General features: G+C 40.2%; 1 protein-coding gene across 2 annotated transcripts in view; it reads left to right on the top strand.

Annotated features, from left to right (window-relative positions):
* The window catches only part of HID1 (HID1 domain containing), a 46,895-nt gene that overhangs the window by 10,122 nt on the left and 21,579 nt on the right, over nucleotides 1-15,194 (top strand). For both annotated transcript variants that reach the window (XM_063120258.1, XM_063120259.1), the window contains exons 2-6: nucleotides 1,579-1,728; nucleotides 3,598-3,768; nucleotides 9,349-9,462; nucleotides 12,834-12,940; nucleotides 14,516-14,632. In XM_063120258.1, coding sequence (XP_062976328.1) covers nucleotides 1,579-1,728; nucleotides 3,598-3,768; nucleotides 9,349-9,462; nucleotides 12,834-12,940; nucleotides 14,516-14,632 — 659 coding nt within the window. The remainder of the gene's footprint in view (nucleotides 1-1,578; nucleotides 1,729-3,597; nucleotides 3,769-9,348; nucleotides 9,463-12,833; nucleotides 12,941-14,515; nucleotides 14,633-15,194) is intronic.

Here is a 15,194-nt window from a genome sequence, read left to right as displayed (position 1 = left end):
ATCTCTTTCCTCTGCCCTCACCCTTCCCAAACACAATTTGAAACCACTGACTGCTCAGAATAACTGCTATTAGGCAAGTGCTGCTGTTTGCTTTTTGAGCATTTATTATGTCAAACACAAAGGGGTCAGGAATGATAGAATGTTTTACCTAATGTTTTGCCTTATTGAGCATCATTCAGTGAGATTGTAAGGACTAAAATACTATATTTGCACCGTGTGATAGAATATTTCTTCAAAGTATTCTTACAAAGAAGAGTGTAGTTACAGAATAATTGAGTATCCTCAGAATGGCTTTTGTGGTTGCCTGGATGACAGTGTTATTGACGTGTATATGTAGATATATAACCCTATGCTGAATGCTGTCCATTACCTTACCTGTTACACCCACCATAGGTCCTTGTCCCCCCTCATTGCCCACAGTATCTGTCTTCACGCTCACAGTTCCTTGTTCCTCCCCTCCAAGGCCATTTATTGTATTAATAATGCACTCACACTGGTTCAGTTCAATATAGTATTTTATATTCTCTAATCATGGACTTTAATATGTGTGCTCGGGTCTGCTTGATAACTTTATATGCTTACCAGATCTTGTTCTAAACCAGTAACTCAAAACCAATGTTAGGTTATAATTGAGTCTGTTCAGACAAAATGCTAAGTCATGATGTATAAGCATTTTGAGCTAACCATGGTGGCTTAGTGCGTTGTCTGTAAGGTGTTTTTCCTAACCATGATGGCTATGTTACCACAGTTTAACCACCTTCACTAACAACGTGCTGCAAAAGGGATTTCAGCCCTAACCATGGATTAGCATGTTGTCTGTCAGGCCCTTATGGTTAATTGAGTGCTACCATAGAGCTGCCATTAGCTCTGCCATTAGAAGCATGAATAATCTCGCATAAATGGCAGCTATATGATTGCCATTTCCATAAAAGACCTTCTATGCAGAATAATGAGCTGCTGTTTTTATGTATAATGTCGGTTAACTAAGGAGGCGGCAGTTGTGTAGACTCCCCAAGCACTTGCTGAGCTACCCATTGGCTCTTAGCAAGGGTTCACTAATCCCAGTAAAACAGACTGAGTGTGTGTGTTGGGTGCCCATCAGACACCACCCCTCTATCAGATGCCCATGTCATCTCTAGCAGGGAACAAAGATGTTTTCGATCCCACACTACTGTTATCAACATAGTGACTTTGAGCACGCCACACCCAGGCACAAACACATGTGGCTGCCACATAAGAAAAAACATCTCCATCTGATGGCCAAGAAGAACAAAAATCTCTTCCCATGGTTCTCCACGCAGTTATAGAAGAGTGACTACTCCCACACCCGCATCAGTGCAAGGTGAAGCTACATGCTCTCGAGAAGGATGGTTAGGTTGAGGCTGGTTAGGCAGGGTGGTTAGTGCACGTGTGGCGGGAAAACTCGGCATGGTTAATGCTAATCACTGTGCACCATGGTTAGCTTAACTACACTTTCCCCAGGTTATGAACAGGGCCAGTTGTTTTTTTTACCCTACTCCCTGATTGCCTTGTGTGTGTTTTACCAAAGTGGTTCCTGTTGTATTTGTGTTTCTTTAGCCTGTAGAGGCAACAGATGATGCCTTCTGGGACCAATTCTGGGCAGATACAGCTACTTCAGTCCAAGATGTCTTTGCTCTGGTTCCTGCTGCTGAAATCAGAGCTGTGAGGGAAGAATCTCCTTCAAATTTGGCCACTTTATGTTACAAGGTAAGGTGTATTCTCCTTCCAACTGAGCACAATATCTGTTGAAATCCAGCTATACAAACACCTGCTTATTTCAAGAGAGCCCTCTAGCAAAGATGACCTCATTCAAGATGAGATGTCCATCATTCTTAGTGTCAAACTAGATGTCACTTTAGCTACATCTTTGAATCCAATGATTAAGATTTTTTATTTATTTTATTTACTAAATTTATATAATACTCTTCATAATAAATCACAAAGTGGTATTCAAATAAAAATGCAAAAGACATTGGCAAATAAAACAATACTATAAATCCCAATACTATACTATAATAGAAATGTAATAAAATAAAAATCCCTAAAAAAGTCAAACTGGCAGGTAGATAATAAATACAAATAGACTGTTCAAACAAAGTACAACCCTGAACCCTCTCCTCAAGAACATCAAAAGGAACCAAATGCCTGGGCAATGAAGTCCGTCTTGAAATAAACAGCAGCTGTGCAGTCCCCTAATCCAGACTGGGACAACAGTTCAGGGGAGAGATTTTTAAAAAAATTAAAAAAAAAAACATTTTCTGCATAAAATCACCTTCCAAGTTGTTGTTTTTTGCCCCTGAAGCTTCTGTTATTTGCAGCTGGGACCTAGGAATTTTCTGTGGGGAAACAGAGCAGGGGAAAGGCCAACTCCCCCTCCTCCCGCACCATGATTCTAAACCAGCTTGGGTGTTCTGTGGCTGCTGTTAGTTTAAAAGAAGAGGAGACTCTCAATCAGAGGATTCAGATACTTGGCTACAGTCATGTCTAGTTTGACCTTAATGTCTAGTCTCCTGTGGTTGTGTGTGTGTGTGTGTGTGTGTGTGTCTGTGTCTGTGTGTGTATGTGTATGTGTATGTGTGTGTATATTAGATAGGTGGCATTCTAGGTTTTGGGATCACCATGGCAAATCTGAATCTTGAACATACTTTCTTGAATTATTTAAAGTCTATGATCCACGTTCATATGCATTTATAAGTGTCTGTAGCAGAAACACCTGCGAGTTGTATAACTCGAATACAGCTCCCTGCACTTGCTTTTTTTGTCTTACAGACTAGAGGTATCCAAGGCTGATTGCCATTGCTAACCCTCTTGAATTTTAACTACAGATTTCATGTTTGTAAAAGCTGCAGGGTATTGGTGGTTTGATTCTATGTCCTCATCTAGTTTACCATTAATCACAGCTGACAATGAATCAACTGATCTACCTTTCTATTTCTTGGTGCTAATTTAGGGTGTTTTAAACCCTTGGAATTATTGGATCCCTACAGAGACCATGGCTTCCACAGGTGCAGTGGTCTCTGCTTCTCTTTAACCCAGGGTGAGGCTGTGGTGTGTGTGGCTGCCACTTTGAATATGCAACCCCCCTTGGGGTTATCGTGTCGTGTGAACCTTAAAACGATCCATGGGTTATGCAAGGCTTGTTTAACCCTCACATAACCCATACTCACTGGGTCTGCACAACACAACAAGCTCCAAGCAGGGTTGTATATGTAATCTGTCTGTCTGTCTGTCTCATATATTCAATAACTGGCAGTTATTGAATGTATGAGATATACCTTTCAGAGTTGTCTGAAGACTATTTTAATGAGACATTAGAAGAAAATTCCAATGAAAATCTGGGCTGAAATGTGTTGGGCTTTTTTTAAAAAAAGAATAAAACAAGTTTTCTAGTATCCTGAGATGTATTCTGTCTTTGTGGATAATCAGAGAGAGGCCAGCAGGAATAAGAAATAATTACACATTTCTGTAGTATGATGAGCCTTTAATAAAAAAATTAAAATTTTGGTTTATTTGTGGCAAGGATTGCTTCCTATATACCAATAGTCCATGTCATTTGTTGTATCTCATTTGTTCCAGGCAGTGGAAAAGCTGGTGCAGGGAGCTGAGAGCGGCTGTCACTTTGAGAAGGAAAAGCAGATTGTTCTGAATTGTAGCCGCCTCTTGACCCGCATCCTACCCTACATCTTTGAAGATCCTGACTGGAGAGGGTTCTTTTGGTCAACTGTCCCTGGGGCTGGACGAGGAGGGGTGTGTATATCTACTAGATTATATTATTACTTTTCAGGGGAATTGGAGGAGCTGCAGTAGGCAGAGCTCCTCATTAAACAAAGAGAAATCAGTAGAATCAGAATTTAACTGCTAAATTACATTTACTTAAAGATGAGAACCTCTTATCTAGGTCTGTGCATGTTTGCATCGTGTAGTTTGCTTTGCTCTGATTCTTGTGGCACTCTACCTTTTAGAAATGAGCATTGCAACATATTTAATAGAGGATTTGTGGAGGAGGCTCTTAATAGGAAGGCTGGTGAGGCAGGAACGTTTTCGACAAGCTTACCTTTTTTACCCATGAGCATTTCACGAGAACGTTCCTGACATTAGCAGAAGGAAGCCTGGTTATCCTTGCAGTCTCCCCGAGTGTTGAAAATTGTCTTGAGGGGGAGTGGAAAGGAAGAAAGCTTCAATGAACCAAGATTACTGCTGTCCTAGGAAGGACAACAGAAGTTGCTTTTTGTTGTGTTCCAGGCAATACCAGTTGCTGAGTTTTACATCTTACTCAGCATCTGCATTAGCCTATTCAGAGTATATTTGGTCTGCAGTGTTGGTGGGAAATGACAAGGACTGACTGTATTATTGATCAGTTGTTTGAAGTCATACATATTCAGGACCAGTGGGCTGGATTCTCAATAGTTTAGTGGTTCAGACAGAATATAGGTAATTTCACATGTTACGAGATGGCACATGTTTCCATGGTAGGTACAATCTTCACATCCTGGAGTTGGTATCCCTATCATACACCATTTACTGTACTGTCAGATCTCCTTTCTGACCTTTGTATAAGGGTTAAGCAAAAGGACCTGCTAGCTCTTGCCAAGTTAAAGTAACAGACGCTTCAGTCTAAGTCTCAGGAGCTTCAGGTAAGTCTCAGAGGCTAAGAGTAGCAGCATGTGTTTCCACACTGGCCTTCTCTAATATATTAGGCCTGTTCAAACAACACGCTAAGCCATGGTTAGGTCTCTAACCCTTTTGCAGCAAATGGTTAGTGAGCATGTTTAAATTGTGGTTATGTAGCCACTATGGTTAGGAATGGTTCATACGACATGCTAAGTCATGGTTCACAAGACATGCTAACCCATCATGTTTAGCTCAAAATGCTTAACCACCATGGCTTAGCATGTCGTCTGAACAGGGTCATTGACCCCATATGCTCATGTATGTATTCCTCAGAATCTAGATGATATTTGTCCCAAATAGTTGCATTTTCTTGTCCCATATGGTTTACTGGAATTTTTAAATTTTCGCTATAGTTGCCACACATTCTTTGCAGGTGTGAACTGACTGACCCACCATTGTCTTACATGATGTGGAAGTTTTGACCTGGTTGATTATGGTTGATACCTTTCTGTTTTTGCGTACCGCTCCAAGCAGCACAAAATGTAATTCTTGTCAGTGATGTTGTTTGCATGTCACAGTAAGCCACCATGGGTTAATTCATCTGCAGGGCTCCGAGATACATGCTGGCTTGTATCTTGGATATGCAAGCTGAAACAAGGGCGTGGCACAGCTTGTTGTGTTGTGCAACCTGGATGTCATGGGTTATTTGAAGGTTAAATAGCCCTCAGATAACGTAGAACAATTCTCAAATAACCCACAATGCCTGGCTCATGCAACATGACAAACTGTGTTCCCCTGCCCTGTGGCCTGCAAATTCAAAATGGCAGCTGGTTCGCGTCTTGGACCTCCAAAGGTGAATTAACCCACAGTGGCTTATTGTGAAGTGCAAACCAGCCCAGTGTCCTGTACCTTGATAGTTTTTTATTTTCTTTTTAAGTCATGTATGTGCACATGTATGGTCCTTTGAACAAAACACACACATACATGTGCACACCTACACAAAACTCCTGGTCATTGAAGCAATAACAGCAATGATAGCGGCTTCAAAAGAGTGCCTTTTCAGAAAGGTTAAAATCCCACCAAGCATCTTTTTGATGTGGAAGGGCAGAATCCATTCCCTTGTTCCCTTGCCTAAACAGGTGACTGATGAAATGCCAACTTTTTTTTCAAGGACTGCGTGTTGCAGTGGGATGGTCAAAGTTTTGAACTGCTTTGATTGCCTCAAATGTGTTCTCTTCTGGAATTTGTTTTAATGTGAAATTAGCACTGAACAGGATTAGAATTACTATAGCATTAAGAGAACAATGTTGTTGTTTTTCTATCATCTGGAATTACCCAGCTTGTGAATTACTCTGTCACACATTTCCCCCAATACAGTTTCTGTGCTTTTAATCTCGAGACTGCCATGATAGCCTCCAACCATCCCAGTTCCTGTGAAGGAATCCAAATTTTTGTGGGGAGGGTAATTCATTTGGTATGATTTCTCTGTTGGGTTTTCTTTGTTACAAAATTTGGAACATGTTTGGTTGTAGAATTAGCCATTCTCTAGCTAGAAACCATAGGGGAGGGAACAGAGTTGTTTGTTGTTGTTTTTCTTTTTTTCCTTTTAGCAAAAATGTGTTAAATTGAAATTGCCCCAGAAATCTCTTTTTACAAATCTGTTGTAAAAATAATGAAAATTGCCCCTATGGACAGATACAGCATATGTATGTGTGCTACCAGCTTGGTGAATCTATTTTGCAAACCAGTCTGCCTTGGGGCAGTTCATCCTCATGCAGACTGTCAACTCACTTAAAAATGTTGCCTTCGTGATAGAATTTTAAGTGATTAATTGATTAAATAGTTCAGTAGTTGAAATGTTGGCAATAACTATGATAATAGTTTTTCTCGACTAAATAACGTTAAATCATTTATTGGGGAAATTATTTTAAATTTATTGGGCTCTGTTCTTTCAGGAGCTTCTTCTGGACTAGGCCTATTGAAATTAGTAGGAATTATAAGAGCACAGCTGCCTTTCATCCATTCATTTCAGTGGGTCTTGAGCTGAAGAAATTCCTGCAGGATTGTAACCAGCGTTTGTTTGTTTATTTATTTATTTATTTATTTATTTATTTATTTAAGAGCTTTGCATTGAATATTATATTGCAAAGCATAGATGAGTTTTAAACATCCTCATTGTTAACATGGGCCTAATGCAGTAACTGATTGAAAATTAACAAATTAATGCTTTTAGCCTTTAAGATTCTAAGAGACTCTATTTTTCCTTCTCTGATCTTGAAGCTGGATGGAAGTGTCTGCAGCCAACCTGCTTTCATCTGTTGTGTCTGTTTCTGTACTTGGGATGCTTTTATTGGTTGCCCTAGTGTGGCACTAGACAACGTCAAATCAATGCAGGTCATTATTGTAGACCAGCCCATTTGCCATGAGTGAAGGGCTCTGTGTCGGGCACAAGCTGATACGGGCCTGGCTGTCACAGATAAGCTCCTGTCGCTCTTTTAGCTGAGAGGGAGGGTCTGAGAATCCAAGATGAGCTTTGAACAGCAGCGCTATAGGCCTGCAAACAGGACATGTGGTTTCCTTGGAAACAGTTGCAGACTTGTGACTGAAGCATCAGTATCAAGATAAAAGAATAGGGCTTGATTTGAATCCCTGGAAGCAATCAGGACACTCTGCAGGAAGATGCCTGTTCTGCCCCAGCAAGCTGAGAGCATCTCCTCACTGAGTAACTCCTGCTTCTTCAGCACATTTTTCACAGACTTCCAGCACCATATAAAGTTACACGCTTTGTTTAAATTCTCCTCATGCAATGAGTAATATAATATAATTGAAGCTAAAGGGGTCCTGTAGGGGTCCTGTAGTTAGATTATTTGGCCCATTTTGCAGTCATCCTTTTCTAATGCACAGTCTGCGGGAATTTAGCCTTAGAGTGTCATCACACAGGGGAAAATCGTGTTTGCTTACTGCCACTTCTCTGCCCATGCGTTCGTCCCTCATTACAACGTGCACGTGGCCCATTCAGTGGGCCGTTTTGATCCTGCTGCTTCGCCTACACACAGCAGGAGATAGCGGCAAATTCCATCTTTCAAAATAAGTTGGACTTACTGGGCTGCTTTTTTGTCACGCGAAGAAGGCTAGAAGAGGCAGGCAGGCGATGTTGTAAGAGGGACCCGTGAAAATCCGCAAGCATGCAATAAAACGCTCATCTGATGAAGCTGTCAGTACTTTTATTTCAGGGATAATGCATTCATAACTTTTGTAACTGCGATGTAGATTAGGGGTTGCTTGAGAGTAACTACTTTATATTCATAGTTTGTAGTAAAACATAAGCATTGATTTGTTTCCACACACACACACACACACACACACACACACTGGTTGGCAGATGCCCTAGGAAACTCACGTAGGAGGTGTGAATGGAGATGGCTATCCCTTGTGTGCACATAGCATCCCGTAAGTAGGGGTGTATTGCCATTGAACATGAAAATTCCATTCACAATTATGACAGCTAGTAGCCATAATCATATTCTATTATTTGCTCTTACACCATATTATTTGTGACTTTTTAAAAAGCTTTCTTAGCTGTGACATATTTCCCCCATTTCCCCATCCAGACTTTTATTTCAATAAAAGTATTTTATACAAGTTTGTGTGCTCAAGCATCCTACCATCCAGGATTATTTGGATGTCTTTTTGCAGACTCATAAGTTTTGAAGTGGTAATGTGTACTTTCAAATTCCACCCTGCCCCATCCATCAGGTTTCCTTTATCTTTTCCTGAATTCTGTTGTATAGTCAGAATATACACAACACATCTGTACATGTGAACTTAAGGAGATGCAATGCTTAGGTCTTGAGATTTTAAATTTCAAAGACAGAGGGGGGATTGCAGAGCAGCTGCAGGGCTATTTATTTGCCAAAGAGACCCTCTTGAGCATTGCAATGTTATTTGGGGTTGTAGGGGGCAAGGTGCAAAGCCCTGCTCACTCATGTTGGCTAAGGAAGGAAGTGTGTATGGGGAATACTTACTTTCTGTTGCATGATTTTGCCTTTTCTTCATTTTCTCTCCCATCCTCCATTAATTCCAACAGGGAATTAATTACACCAACCTGAGGTGTAGAGGGGAAGCTTGATTCTGGGCCTCATTGGAGGGCAAAGGGGCTTTGGATCCAGTGGATTCAAGGCCATCCTGCTCCCAGATGGGTCTGTAAGGCGATTAGACAAATTCATGGAGGATAAGGCTATCAATGGCTGCTAGTCATGATAGCTATATATTACCTCTAATATCTGAGACAGTATGCCTTTGAATACCAGTTTCCAGGGAACATGAGCAGGAGGGCGCAATGGTGCTCATATCCTGCTTGTAACCTTTCCATAGGTATCTGGATGGCCATTGTGCCAGCAGAATGCAGGGCCTTTGGTCTAATCCAGCAGGGTTCTGCTCATGTTCTTATTTCAATCCTGATTATTGTTGGTTTGTGTATCTCCAAATGAAACCAAAGGAAGCAACTCTTTTTTCTTTTCTCTTTTGCTTTTGTAGTCTTTGGTCTCTTATACTTCCCCAGCTGTTTCCTTATCCATCCTCACTGAATTCCACATTGCAATCACTACTACTACCAGCATGGTTAACAAACAAAGCAAAAAATGATTGTTTTAATTTTGCTCTGCAATGGGTGTTGGATTCAGACTGAGAATGCTGTAACTTATTCATGATTTGCAGGGAGACGAAGATGATGAAAATGCTAGGCCTCTTGCTGAGTCATTACTTCTGGCTATTGCAGATTTGCTCTTCTGTCCAGAATTCACTGTCCAGAGCCATCGAAAAAACAATGTGGTAAGTTGAACAATCTATTGTTTTGGTTCTATTCTAACTGGTTCAGTTTCAAATAAGGTCCTGCTCAAAATGTTAACTGAAAATGCATGCACCTACAGTATACTCCGAAGTAATTACTTGGATCGCTTTGATCAGTTTGGAGTTTCCAATAAGCAAAATGGTGGTTGTCTTGGGTCCATCAAAGACTGAGGTTAGGCTGCCATTGGCAAAGTAGAATTCTGACACGTCAGATTCAATTACTGCCTTTCTCTTGCGAATGTGCCATGGACAACTCTGGAGCATCAAGATCTACTTTGGGAGAATATGTTGTATGTAGGGTTGCCAATTGGCCAAAAAAAATTGTATAGCCTGCTCTTGTGCCGTTAAGTGAAGTTTACTTGCTAATTGAATCCCTTGCTAATTGAAGCAGATCAAACTGCTGTCAAAGGGACAGCTACAGGGTCTTGTTCAAAAATTGGCATTCCTAAGTATGCTGGAGGACCTTAAATAATCTGAATATTTGGGACATACATTTTAGAAGAGTTAATATACCATTTGCATGTAGCATGGTGGACATCCTGCATTCCACAAATTTATCTTTGCATATATTTTCTTATGGGGGTTATTATTGTATTTTTATATTCTGGAGTTTTACATTGTAACACACCTTAAAGCCATTTGGTGAAAAGTGGAATGGAAATGCAATAACTAAATACACAAACCACAAGGGCTTTAAAAAAGCTGCTGGTGTCCTTAGGCTCTATCGCCAAGCTTTGGAAGAGTGCTTGTAGCCTGTAGTCTTTATGGGCAAATAGTATTGCACGGATCTATATATGTTGAAAGGAAATGACCTTTAGCACATTGAGTCAAAGAGCTTCTGGCAAAATTGCAGAGAGCTTGCCTGTAGAATAATGACATGTATGTAGAACTTTGTGTGACTAATGCTGAATTTTCCACCTGTATCTTCCTATTTCTTGGGATACATTTGAAAATACTTTTTCTTAGCATCAGTAATTGTATTAGGGAATCCACACTGGATCTAAAACAACGTGGTGTGGACTTTTTGGCACCACACTCTTCCTGCTGCCTTTCTGCCTCTCTTATTTCTTCATACTGTTCCAAGCTGCAGAGGTGTAAGTGATGTAGGCACAGCCTTAATCTTCACCCTGCTTTGCTAAATTAGGCAGTTTCTTTCTTTCATGAAAGGTCTTCTGCTGTTTTTGCTAAGCCCAAATTGGAGTCGCTTGGTAGAGGCTGTACGAAGAACGTTGTTGGCAGGACGGTCTGGTACTGCTTGGTGAACTGTAACTAAAATGGTGACATTGGCACATGATTGTATCTCAGACCATTGTGATCGTTCTAGGAAAGACACACTCTCCCACTGTTGGAGAGAGAGGCTGTACACATCTTGTTTCTTTGACATTCTGACCTACTTGAGGCAAGGCTAGCTCAGCAGCAATATCTTTCATGAGGCATTTAAGCACATGTCATTAGAAAAAACCCTTTAAGGCCTCTAAACATCCACTCTGACTTTTCGAAGTTATGTTGTAATACAAAATTGATAATAAAGCCTGGATTCTGCACTTACGTGACAATCACGTGTAGAAATATCTACCAATTGCTGTATTTTATGCCACCTTTCAAGGCCAAGGAGCCCTCTTAAGGTGGCACACAATAACATCATAAAAACATTTTAAAAATATCAGCCCAGTTACTATGGGCATTTAAAGGCTAGTTGTATGTTTTTTAAAACAGAATTACTTACTGTAGACCTACCCTAAGATACAGAAGTATAATCTGTGATTGGCCAGTATAACAATCCTCTTCATCAAAGAGGTTTTAATGGGAAAGTGAAAACATGTATTTAGTCCTGGTGAAAAGGGTAAGTGATGCGTGCCTTGCACTGTGTTCCTCAGGCTTCTATTTAAAATTTTGAGAATTACACTTTGGTTTTTAGTTTGGAAAATGTATTGCAGTTTCTATACTAAGGCCTTAATGCTGCTGATGCATTTCTCTTTTGCTGTAAGTGAAACTAAAACTGTGGTTCTGCAGCACAACAATCCTGCACAGTTGCACACTTGTGAGCTACAGGGGAAGCTGAAAATTTGTATTATTGTACAGTTGTTCAGAGAATAAGCAAGGAATGGCAGCAGTGGAGCAGGGAATTTGGTGCAAGATACAAACTAGATTCCTCTGGGTAGTGTCTCACCTTTTGAACGTGGTGGGAGGTACAAAGGGTGGAGGACAAAAACAGATGGCCACAAAGGAGGGCATAACAGAGGGGTGGGCAGCCTTTGTGTGCTGTGGGCATGTTTGGGAATTTGAGAAAGATTTCGAAAACCTTGAGCATGACCTTTTTCTTGTTTTGTTCTGAACAACTTTGCAAATCTGATTTTATTATTTACACAAGGAAGCCTTGCATAACAGAAATCAGTGAACTGTTGGCTGCTTGGGGAGATCATAACTGTTCTAGTTGGAGAGTGCTTAGAAGTTATACTCTTTTCCAGCATGATTTGCTCTGTGTAATGGTGACTTAGCAGACAGGAGAACCGGATGTGTTCCAATCACTCGAACTGGTGCCCTGCCTTTGTGCTTTAATGTGTGAGATTTATCATTATATAATGGAACTTCAGAAGCATTAGGCAAAAGTTTCAATGTGAATCTGTATGTGCCAGGAAAAGGACAGCTCAGAGAACTTGCTTAATTAAAGCACTAAAATAACTTTCCTTAATGATGTCAGGCAACCTCGATTTGAGCATGTTAATCTCGGGCACCATTTACCCCAGCTGCTCCTGGAAAGTTAAAAACGTTGCTTTTAGTGTCTGCTTGTCCCCACAAAATTGGTCTTAGTGATTTGATTGCGGTATAGTAAAGGGAGTAATGCCACCAAAAGAGAATTTGACTCCCCTACTTAAGGCGATCAGTAGAATAAAGGTTCCATATTGTTAAATGGAAATCGGGCGTGGGTGGGTGGGTTGGTCATTCTAACCTGAATAAGTTTGAAAGAGTTTCACTAATCTTCCTGAAATTTGCACATGCCAAAAAGAACTGTCTATTCTACATCACCTGCAAATTTCAGGAAGATTGGTTAAAGAATGAGAAAGGGAATTTAACAGTAAAAAGAAAAAACAACTTAGTCATGCAAAACTATTCCTGAAAACATGTCTTGGCTTTTCCTCCACATGGAATTATGCTTCTGCTTTTCCTCTGCATGGCAGTTATTCCCCCACCCAACATTCTGAGTGCTATGTTATTAACTCCCATAGAATTTCATTATAAAATAATATATATATATATATATATTAAAAATAAGTAAATTGAATAAAAAAATGAAAAGAAGATCCATTCCCATCAATTACAATTGATGTTTCTTTCTCTACCTTCCTTTCCAGGATACAGCCGAGGATATCCACGCAATTGATAGCTGTGAATACATCTGGGAAGCTGGTGTTGGGTTTGCCCATTCCCCATCACCCAACTTCTTTTATGATTTAAACAGGTGAGATTATTAGAAAATGTTCAGGACAGGCTAAAGAGAGAAGGTTGAATGATACAGAAACAACAATTGGCACTATGCAGTTAAGTGTGATTCCACTCCCAGTAAGCCATTATGGGTATGGGGGACTCTAGGTGCTCAGATCCTTATTGTAATGAAAGCTAGGAAACATTAAGTTTCAAGATCCTTAATTTCAGAAAAGAGGAAGCCTTTGTTTCCTGTTCAGGATCACAGTCTGGATGGTGACTGATAGGATATGAAAAAACCAAGACAGGATTAATTTATGAAACAGCATGAACTGACAATGCTAATACAAAGGCCATATCAATTGCTACATTGTCTTTTATCTCTTGCTGTCATTATTTAGCTTTCTGTAGTGAGATGGACTCTGTGATTGGGATGGGGCCAAGCTGGAGATACTACCCTGCCATTTTAATAAGCTGCTGTGCTAATAGCTGTTCATTGTGAACAGTTTTGGCTATGGTGACACATGCCTTAGTTGCATCACATCTAGCTCATTGTAATGTGCTCTACTGATGGCTATCTTTGAAGATTATTCAGAAACTACAATGGGTCTAGAATATGACAGCCCGATTGTTAACAGGGACCTTGTATAGGGAGCAAGTGAATCTCTTCTTGAAACAACTGCACTGGATTCCTACTTATTTTCAGGTACAGTTCAAAGTGCTGGTAATGACCTTTAAAACCCTGAATAGCTTAGGACAAGATAACTGAAAGACCATCTTCTCCTGTATGAGCCTATCCACTGATAATTGTGATAATTATCTGGAGGCTTTCTTGTATGTCCCAACAACCCTAGACATATGCTTAGATGGGACTAGTCTTTTGCTGAGAGCTCCCTTCTCGGGGATTCCCATCTCACTTCCTCCTCATTGACCTCCTGGAAGCTGATAAAGACCTTCCTTTTTGGGAAGGTATTTGGTATGTGATTTTAACTCGATGTTTTTAGTTTCTCTCTGCTTATAAATATGTTATATATTTTGATTCCTGTTGCATTGTTGTTTTCTGCTGCTGTTTTTATGTGGTGTTTATTGAAAATAAGTTTTTAATAGTGGCAATTATTTTGATGTTGTTAGCTTGGTGCTGCTAGGAGAAAATATAGGTTAGAGCCAGTGTGGTGTAGTGGCTAGAATGTTGGAGTTGGGAGATCCGGGTTCTAGTCCCCACTCGGCCATGGAAGCTCACTGGGTGACTCTGGGCCAGTCGTAGACTCTCAATCCAACAACCTACCAACAACTTACCTCACAGGCTTGCTGCTGTGAGGATAAAAATCCAGATAAAGAGGATTATGTATGTTGTCTGGGTTTCCTTGAGGAAAAAAGGAGTGATATAAATATAATAAATAAATAAATAAATGTTTTAAAATAAATGCATAAATAAAAAGGAGAATATATTTATGGCCACTGGCTCCTGATAGTTCAGGCAGCAGCACTCCTAGAAAATTATTTCTTTGATCAGAGGAAATTATGCTGATAAAAGTAGTAAATTCCAATACAGCCTGAATACAATACAAAGTATATCACTACAGCTGGGATATCTTGCTGCTGTGTTTTTCAGGTCAGAGCTGTTGAAACTCCTGCTGACATGTTTCTCAGAGGTTATGTATCTGCCCCCCTCCTCGGATAGCAGCAACACTAATCCCTGGGTCCAATTCTTCTGTTCCACTGAGAACAGGTGAGAGGTAGTTGATTGTATGTGATGGACACTTTGGAGCAATTCTGGTTTAATTCAGACATTTTTATCCTTTTATTAAGAGGGTTAAATAGATATGGCATCTCTCTTTATCATCATCATCATCATCATCATCATCATCATTTATTTATTTATTTTATTTATTTATTACATTTCTATACTGCCCAATAGCCGGAGCTCTCTGGGCGGTTCATCATCATCATCATCATCATCATCATCTCCATGTTCTTCTTCTTTTGTGGGTGTTTCAAAACCTACTGTTCACTTGTTTCCCATTGCTTCACTACGCCTGCCTTAAGTACAGCAGCACTTGTCTAACTTGATTTATATCTTACACATTTTACCCAAATAGTACGTATGCTTTACCCTTACTGTAAGTTGAAGTTGAGTGTACTTCCATTTCTGAAGTACAAGATCGTGTTCTGGATAGATCTTCTCTTTCCCTCCCTCCCTCCCTCCCTCCCTCCCTCCCTCCCTCCCTCTCTATTTCCCAATTGTATCCTCAAATATTTATTAAAACTGGCATTTTGACAGTTCTGACCAC

Source organism: Elgaria multicarinata, chromosome 3, assembly GCF_023053635.1.
Source record: "Elgaria multicarinata webbii isolate HBS135686 ecotype San Diego chromosome 3, rElgMul1.1.pri, whole genome shotgun sequence".
NCBI lineage: Eukaryota > Metazoa > Chordata > Lepidosauria > Squamata > Anguidae > Elgaria > Elgaria multicarinata.
Note: the sequence above shows the minus strand (reverse complement) of the source record. Positions and strands in the feature narration are given on the sequence as shown.